Genomic DNA, 9,307 nt, shown 5'->3' on the forward strand with positions numbered 1-9,307 from the left:
ACTGTACCTGTGATGTCTGCTAGTACTATGAATATGACCATGTGATATGTGTATTAATATTACAGAATCACACATATAGAAATGTAACTCACGTTTTTTTTCCTTCAAAGAAAAAAAAAGAAAAGAAGTTAAATGGGTTCAAAAGGCCACTTTGGTCTCAAACTAGGAATAATTGACCTTCTGCTAAAAACCCGCCGTCTGTTGCTCGTCTGTCAGAGTTGCCATGGAGACCACACGGTCACTAACTGGACTCCCTGAATGAATGTTATTGAATTTTTTTGGAAAGAAAAAGAGATTTCAGTGAAAAACACAAATGTTTACAATATGGGTTTAAAGAATATATATAATCAAATAGAGTAAAAGTGGACCAGCCCTCATTTGATGATCGCGTCAGAACACAGTTAAATTAAAAAACAACACTTTTTCTATCACACCGGGTAGGTCTGAGTTCACCGTTCCAATAACTAAAAGCCAAAAAACGTACACTACCGTTCAAAAGTTTGGGGTCATCCAGACAATTTCGTGTCTTCCATGAAAACTCACTTTTATTTCTCAAATGAATTGAAAATTGAATAGAAAATATAGTCAAGACATTGACAAGGTTAGAAATAATGATTAATATTTGAAGTATTAATTTTGTTCTTCAAACTTCAAGCTCAAAGGAAGGCCAGTTGTATAGCTTATATCACCAGCATAACTGTTTTCAGCTGTGCTATCATAATTGCACAGGTTTTCTAATCAGATATTAGTCTTCTAAGGCGATTAGCAAACACAATGTACCATTAGAACACTGGAGTGATAGTTGATGGAAATGGGCCTCTATACACCTATGGAGATATTTCATTAGAAACCAGACGTTTCCACCTAGAATAGTCATTTACCACATTAACAATGTATAGAGTGTATTTTTGATTAATGTTATCTTTATTGAAAAAACAGTGCTTTTCTTTGAAAAATAAAGACATTTCTAAGTGACCCCAAACTTTTGAACGGTAGTGTATGTGTAATTATTCAGTATACCTTCAGTTGTGGTAGAGGTGTAAATGCTAATTAATGATGTGTTAACACACTCTGTAAATGTTTTTTACAAAACAACCTGACCAGAGTTGAGAAAAAAGGTTCATTCCTGTTCCCTGTCCAGCTGATGATGTCACTTTATTGCACGAACGTGTGCTTTCCGCCTTCACATCCTCACCGATTTCCAAACCTACGACGCTCGTCTGTGAGCGGTGAACTGCTGCTGCAAAAAAAAAAGCTCTGAGATTTAGCTTTCTGTTGTTGTGACTGCATTTAAATGTGGTGTGTGTATGCCTTTTCACCGTTTATAATGTTGTCATTACAGTTGTGCTGGTTTGGTTCATGCAGTGAATTGCAGAGATGTAGGCACAACAATGTTATAGTTCATTTATATGTTGTTGTATCGTCTTTAAATACTCGAAGGTTGCACATTTGGTCTTTGAGGATATTTCAGTTGTACATCCATGAAAATGAATGAAAAGATCCATAAAATAAATATATTAGCTATATAATAGATATTTTGTTCATGTGAAATAAAATATAAGATACACTTCCACAGCTTGTCCTTGTATGTTCCCAGAGATGAATGTTTATGCTGATTGTATGATGCTCAACAGTCTGCTCTTTTTCTCAGGCCATGTGCATCGACAGGATATGAAAGACGAAGTAAACGAGGCAAGAGGCTCGCTTGTCTCGTTATAACCCCGAACATCAACGTTGACGACAGGGAACATTTATTTTGTCATGCAGTGCTCCGTTTTATAAGACCATGAGCTATTTAGACATTATTTTACAGTATGAAACAATTACACCGTTAAGTTACAGGACAAAGAAATGATGTCAGAATGGAAACAAAAAGTCAGTAGGTCTTTGGAAAATACATGTTTAGGTGGAGGCTTCAAATAAGCCCAGTTGGCTTTGTGTCTCTTCCTGCTCTGTGATATTCATTTATCTCTGTTGTCATTTATATTTTGTTTGAATTGTGCAAAACAAAATAAAAATTTACTCGTAAATGAGCGATATTCAGATTGCTGAACTATCAGTGTAAGCAATCATCCCACCAAATTTCATACGATTCGGTTTAATACTTTGAGTTATGCGAGTAACACACATACAAATAAATAAATGGCGATCAAAACATTACCTTCGCATTGAAAATGTGAAGGTAATAAACCATGACATCTAAATCTATTTCTTTGATGTAAAAAAAAAAAGAAAGAAAGAAAAGAACAGCCTGCTTTAAACCATGAGGAAAAAGAAAACTGGACTTCATGTTAGTCTGCTTTTAATACCTTTGAACCCATCTTGACCCACATGCATGTTTTCAGTGACCAGAGCACGGGAAACCATGACAAATAAACAATCGTGTCAGACGTGTGTCCTTCCGTGTGGAAAACGGATCCGGACGGCCGACTCTCCTCCTGACGCTCCGAGCTCTACGAGTAGCTGCCCGGCTCGAACAGTTTGATGACGGCGGCCTCGCGGGGCCGCAGCACCAACGTGTCCAGAGACGTGGATCCCACGCGGTCCATCCTCGAGTTGGCCACGAAGACTCCCGCCGTGGGCAGGCTGGGGGCCCGGGCGGCATCCAGGCCCCCGGGCTCGGGCCCGACGTTGAGCAGGACGAGGAAGTGGACACAACCCCAGGAGCGCAAGAAGGCCAGGATGGGTGGAGGGGGAAGGGTGGAGTTAGAGGAGGAGGAGTTGGAGGCGGTGGAAGAATTAAAGGGGAGGAAAGTAAAACTGCCAAACAGAAGAGCTTCTTCTCGGGCTCTGGAGGCAGCGAGGGTGGAGAAGAGCGCTGCAACCGAGCGCTCCTTGTCCTGAGGGAGGGAGAGCGGTCAGACAGTCACAACCAAGGCTGAGCATCTTTAACTTTACTAGACCAAGCAAGTACTCGAGTAGTTCAAGAGGGATCTCCGTCTTTATTACCTTCGCATTGAAAATACGGAAGTTTATGTTTTGATCGCCGTGTATTTATTTATTTGTATGCGTGTTCCTCGCATAACTCAAAAAGTATTAAACCGAATCGCATGAAATTTGGTGCGATGATTTGTTATTATCCGGGGACCATTTGATTAGATTTTGGGATCGATTGTGTCAAAGGTCAAGGTCATGAAAAGGTCAACATCTTCTTGAATCGCATGAAATTTGGTGCGATGATTTGTTATTATCCGGGGACCATTTGATTAGATTTTGGGATCGATCGGGTCAAGGTCATGAAAAGGTCAACATCTTCTTTTTACCATAGCACGGTCAATTTGTATCCAATTGGCATGCAACTAATGCCAAAATGTTCATAATTCAATGCCCGATCTTGTGATATGCGAAGGTATGCGCTCTACCGAGTGCCCGTTCTAGTTGCTCAGTGTGTGGGTGTCTGGTGATTCGTCCGTGTCTATGCGGCCGACTTTTAGAGACAGAAAAGCATTATTGGGTCATGTGAACTTAATTAATAATCGATGGTCTAAAACAATGGTCGCCAACCGGTCAATCTAGGAGACTTTCCCGGTCGCTCTCCAAAATAAATGCAGTAACACATTGGGCCTCGGCCTCGAACATTTTCTGAAGCGTCTTCTGAAATGTTTTCTTTCCGACTTCGAAAAAAACAAACGTCAGAAAAGATCTTCCGATTCATGAACCCCTGCAGACGGCCGTAGTGTTCTCAGCTGTGCTCCCCGAATGAGGGTCGTTAAATTGAACGCGTTCTCGCGCACCTGGATTTGCATACAGAAACGCCCCCAGCTCCTTATAAGGGCATGCAACTGAAGACACACAAACTACAGACACCGCAGGCAACTTCAGATTAAAATCACGCCGGTGATTGTCGGTGCAGATGCTGTTGCACAATGTACATTATATTCCAGTGTGGCTATATAGTGCTTATTTATACATTCACTTATCTTGATTAGAATCATGACTAAATGTGAAACATAATCGTTAATGATTCAAACATTCTCGTATTTATTATTATTATTTAAATGCGAGGGCGCCTGTCGCGTTGGTGTTAACGTAATCACCAACGGTCGAAGTTCAGAAGGAATAACGGATCAAAACTTTTCTGAATGTCAAATTTGTCCTGAAAACCACGGAAGTGGAGTTCAGAAAAAGCACCAATCCGGGAGCCGGATTACAGACAGACCGCCTCAGACTGGCCGTCTGTGCTTATGAACGACAAGCTCACAGACGGTGTTCAGTCACAGCCAACGCACCGACTCGAGTCACATGACCTCTGAGGGCATTGTGATTGGACTAAGAGCTGAACTTACTTTAGTTGCACTGACTGAGAATGTCGTCAAGTGTTGTGACTTCAGTTAAAAACACAACATATTATATTGGTAGTTCATCCAGCTGCTCATTGTAGATGTGTCATCTTGTTCACATCGTGTGCAGTTAACAAATAATAATTTATTGAAATCAAGTAATTTTTTGTGTTCTTGGTCACATCAATTTGAAAAGCTGAACCAAAGAGTTTAATTTCATTAAATTAAAATTACGTGAAATAAAAAGCCTCAAGTCAGGGATCTTGGGCTTTAACCCTCCAGTTACCTTCAAATTCCTGCTCCTGACTGCGCCACTGTCCTGTTGAGACTCCGCCCACTCCTCCTCCCCACCGCCATCTGCCTGATGGATCGTGGAGGTCTCCATCGTGGAATATGCCTACTATGAACTATTCATACACTCTGTCATATTCATTGAATGTATTTTAACTCTAAATCTGTCCTTCTGTACACATGACATCTATTGCATCTGTCCATCCTGGAGAGGGATCCTCCTCTGTTGCTCTCCTGCAGGTTTCTTCCTTTTTCCCCCTGAAGGGTTATTTGGGAGTTTTTCCTGGTCCGATGTGAGGTTTTGGGGCAGGGATGTCTATGTGTACAGATTGTAAAGCACTCCGAGACAAATTTGTAATTTGTGAAATTGGGCTATACAAATAAACTGAATTGAATTGACATCTTTTACCCTTTTTGACCCCAGCAATTAAAACCTCCAGAAAATTATTAGAATTAATATCGTTTCCCAAGTTTAAGTGTGAGGTACTTTATGTTTGTTTGTTGAATACCTAAATAGCCCTTTAAATAAATTACAAAGTTGATATTTCTTAGATGTTTTACACGGTGAAAAACAGCCTGGGGTCAAATTGACCCCAAGGAACACCGATGCGTACAAGTTGTGTTCAGGACATTGAAAACATATCATGTGAATTTTATGTTTTCCCAGTTGTCCACAATAAATTATGAAACCTCATGAAATATGAAGCAAAAAAAAAGATGTCAATCATATTTTTTTAGAGACATTAAACATTGAATGGGGTCAAATTGACCCCAAAGGTAACAGGAGGGTTAAAAAGGCCGGTGACCACTTGTCTCAAAGGGTCTTCTTCACCTGTGCTTGGGTGAGGTCTTCGTCATACTGCACTGCAGGTGACCCTGGCAGAGTCATCAGCAACACCAGGAGTAATTCCTTCAATTCAAGGGATGCTTTACCTCCAACCTGCAGGAAATAGTTAATTATTTATGTATCGTTAATGCTACAACGATAAATCGAGCAATCCAAAATATACCCTGCAACTATTTAATATCGATAGCGCGTGTCTTACCGTCCAGCTGGGCCATATGTCTTCTCCACTTGTTTGCAGACGTGTCTCTATGGCACTCGCGACTTCCTTAGTAGACAGGAGGTATTGTGAAGATGGAAGAATTGACCTCATGACCACATCCACCAGCGTAACATTGCCCTGGTTTAGAGGCGGCAAAACGTCTCTCGTCTGTTTGACCACCGCAATCCTGAAGAGACGGACACCGTTGAGCTTCATTTTATACACTTTGCTTTATACAGGGTTTACACATTTTGACCAATGGTTTTCTATGATTTTTCCATGACTTTTAACCAAATTTCCATGACCAAACTGAAATCTCGGGATAGACATGAAAAATGTAGAAAATGTTGCGTATTGATTGTGTACGCCGGCTTATATTTTGAGCGTCTTTCTTTAAAAAACATATTCATTATTTCAAACTCGGCGTAAATGAACACGTGATAACAAATTTCCATGACTTTTCCAAAACTTTTATGATTTGAGTTTTTTTCCCATTATCTTTCCAGGCCTGGAAATGACCATTTTAAAATTCCATGACTTTTCCAGGTTTTCCATGACCGTACGAACCCTGTTTATATTATTTTGTATTTAAATAGCGTGTATAACAATACCGTTTCATCTCCTCACTGCTGAATTCTTTAAAGACACCCTTCCACTCCAGGAGTGTCTGATATAAGGAAAAAAAAGTTAATTTGTGGGAACTCCGCTTGTTAGAAATCCCCAAAACGTGTGGAAGCATTATTTTACCCTTCCTGAATAGGCTGCATCCGTGTCGCATATAACAAAGCCTGCCACACCCTGCTCCAGCCAGAACCGAAGGGCATGCTGGGGGAAAGTATTGTCAGCGGCAGAGTTTCCCACTGCATCCCGAGGCCCCAATAGATCCACTTCACAGACGTCCAACACCACTTTGAGATCTGCGGGCCCAATACACAAAAATAAAGTGAATACGGTCCACCGATGCAGGCGGACAAAAGGAGGACCACTCACCTGCTCTGTGGCTCTCTATAAGCAGATGCTGGATCTGAGGCAAAGTCCCAAATCTTTCACCGGTGACATTGAGGTTCAAAGAAGAGGCCTTCTTGTCAAACAGACCCTCCAGGATTAGAGCTCCTATACCCAGGGCCCGCAGGGAGGGCAGCTGCTCACACAGTGCTGGGGTTAAAACACACACACTTTAGGTTTACGCTTTCATAATTAAAAGTTGTATTAAAGTTATATTAAGGCTAAATATTTGCACACATTTTCTTAAACATCTTTTCGTTGGTGAATTGCCATGCAGAGGGTCAAAACAACAACATACCAGGGCTCTCAATAACTTTTCTAAAGTTTGTCGCAAGCATGGATACAGCCTGCAATATTAATTATGTGATGTCTATTACAGTGTGAGATAAAGTAGTTTTCCACCCGGAGAAACATCAACTTTTTTAATCCAAAGTATGACACAATAACAGTGAGAGAAAAAAAGCATCATACAGTCATCATCACAGCTCTCGGGTTATTATCATCCAGCAGCTATTTACTGGAAGAACTGAATCGCCACCAATAAACAATATCTACGTAGCAAGGCTATACTACCTGGAGCTCAGATAGCTCAAACTAGATTGTGTTCACTTAAAAATATTGTTGTTTGGGAATAGGCATAATTAGAGCCGCAGTGTCATCCGACATAACAAGGGCCTTAAAGCCTCTCAGGATATGTCGGTGTCAAAATCAATGAAGTTTTCCTCTTTCATTAAAACACATTTCTTGAATCAATGTATTTAATCAAATTGCCACACTTTAAAAATGGAAGTAGTTTGTATGAAGAGCAGAAACATGATTAAATGACAGAGTGAGAATAACTCATTAATAGGGGTCCAGCTGCTCATATTTTGCACAAGGCACCCAAGCACGTGACAAGACATACACAAGGTCATCATAACGTTTTTTCCGTTTTGATTTGCAAAAAAACTTTATTTCCCTAATGACGCCGGCCTTTGCTCACCATTGACGCCCACTGACCCGCCGGCTTGCTTCTCCGCGAGCAGGTCGGGCTGCAGCCGGTAGAACAGCGTCTTCTGCCACCATTCGAGGGACATTGCAACGGGCCGCGGGCTCATTATCAAGATGGCGATGGCGCCGGAGATCATGGCCACCCACGCCAGCCAGAACAGCAGCAACAGGTAACAACGCGCCTTCCTCCAATGGGGACCCCCCGCGGCGAGCTCCAGCTCCTCCTTGGTCAGGGGCTGCCACTGCTGGTAAGGCACCGGCTCAGGCTCCCGGATGAGCAGCGGGGCCGACTCCGAGCCGCCCGCGCCGCTGGCCGACAGCCCGGGGCCGGCCACGCTGCCCGTCACGCTGCCGTACCCGGTGGTTCCCGCGTTCAGAGGCATCCTGCCCGGCTGCAAGTGGGCCACACAGTTAGGTTACGGGGCTTTACTTCCTTTTCACCGCGGGGGTAAGAATGCACACATGTTTTAGAGAGTTGGCCAACTGTTGCTGCTGCTGAAGTTTCATCTCGCCATACCTCTTGAATCTGCTCCATGTTGCTGCAGGACTTCAACTGAAGTGCACTCACACCTGCGCACGCAGCTCTGTCTTCACCGACCTACCTGAACGCAACTTCTCTCCCGCCACTGGCCTGTGTTTACACAGGTGTTTCAATCAATGCAATTACCTGCTTTGCCACGTAAAAGATCAGCTGACGCGCAGGGAGCCTTCTGATTGGCCCGTAAAAAGACTATACTTTTAAGAGAACCCCTCTCATTCATTTTCGTATAATCTTGTATTAGTTTCTGCTAAACATTATAATGCATCAGAGGAGAAACCTCTTTAAAACAGACTAGCATTCTTAAATACTACAGAAGCCAACACAATTATGTGTGCCTCTCAAAAGCAAAGCACAGAAATAAATCAAAGAAATTATTGAACGACATCAAATAAACCCCTTAAATGTACTTGTTATGTCACTGTACAAACAATAGAACAATATATAATATGATTTATATAGACAAATAAACCTTGTGTATCTCTAATTTTGATTATTCTCCTTAATTCTATGGAATAATTAGGGACTTTTCACACATCTGCTTTGATATTGTTCAATACTGGTATTAAATGATGTCAGCGAGGCATCATCTTCAAGATTTGCATTGAGACCATTTAATTTCTATTAAGCTCATAAGAAAACTCCTTAGATAAAAATGACAAAAAATCCAACGACATTTCTGTTAGTTCCTAAATGACATCTAGATACAAGCTTATCACCTGATACCAGTTGCTGGTGTGGGAGCCCTCTGGTGGCGACTATGTCAGGATCCCAGTACCATCATGTTGTAGTGCACCACATGTTGCTTATCTAAATATCACTCAAACGCAGTCAGTTATTACTCACATTGTCTGTCCGTGTTCTTTCCCGTCCTTTTTCGTCTTTTCAACCTCTTCTTCCTCTCATCTTTTGTCCACGAGTGTTCCCCCAGCTGAACGAGGACGTCCAGAGTTGGAATATTTTTTAAGTGATCTGACTCGTGAGGAGGTGAGAAGGACTCTGTCCAATAAAAGCTTTGCTCAGTCCATTCATACAGAGGTGTTGATCCTCGCAACACATTGTGAAGAACACATGACCGCTCAGGAGAGCCCGTTGAAGCCCCTCGTAGTTCTGACTTTGACTTGAACCATCTTGTTTTTATTGTTAATACTTTGGAT

At 41.9% G+C, this 9,307-nt stretch overlaps 1 protein-coding gene across 1 annotated transcript; it reads right to left on the reverse strand.

The window, feature by feature from the left end:
• Positions 1-2,322: 2,322 nt before the first annotated feature.
• Positions 2,323-7,995, reverse strand: si:dkey-202g17.3 (4F2 cell-surface antigen heavy chain). The gene is made up of 7 exons (XM_056441740.1): positions 7,605-7,995; positions 6,608-6,772; positions 6,365-6,534; positions 6,229-6,284; positions 5,618-5,804; positions 5,404-5,511; positions 2,323-2,840 (listed from the first exon to the last, which is right to left on the reverse strand). The coding sequence occupies exons 1-7, from the start codon at positions 7,993-7,995 to the stop codon at positions 2,454-2,456; spliced, it is 1,464 nt and encodes a 487-aa protein (XP_056297715.1). The 3' UTR covers positions 2,323-2,453.
• Between the last annotated feature and the right edge of the window lie 1,312 nt (positions 7,996-9,307).

This window comes from Pseudoliparis swirei, chromosome 20 (assembly GCF_029220125.1).
Source record: "Pseudoliparis swirei isolate HS2019 ecotype Mariana Trench chromosome 20, NWPU_hadal_v1, whole genome shotgun sequence".
NCBI lineage: Eukaryota > Metazoa > Chordata > Actinopteri > Perciformes > Liparidae > Pseudoliparis > Pseudoliparis swirei.

Bases quoted from the DNA above. Each gene is read 5' to 3' on its own strand.
- si:dkey-202g17.3 (XM_056441740.1), bottom strand. From the start codon at position 7,995: ATGCCTCTGAACGCGGGAACCACCGGGTACGGCAGCGTGACGGGCAGC. The intron at 6,535-6,607 runs GTGAGTGGTCCT...TTGGGCCCGCAG, and splicing joins TATAGAGAGCCACAGAGCAG to ATCTCAAAGTGGTGTTGGAC. The intron at 2,841-5,403 runs GTGAAGAAGACC...TCCCTCCCTCAG, and splicing joins AAGACCTCACCCAAGCACAG to GACAAGGAGCGCTCGGTTGC.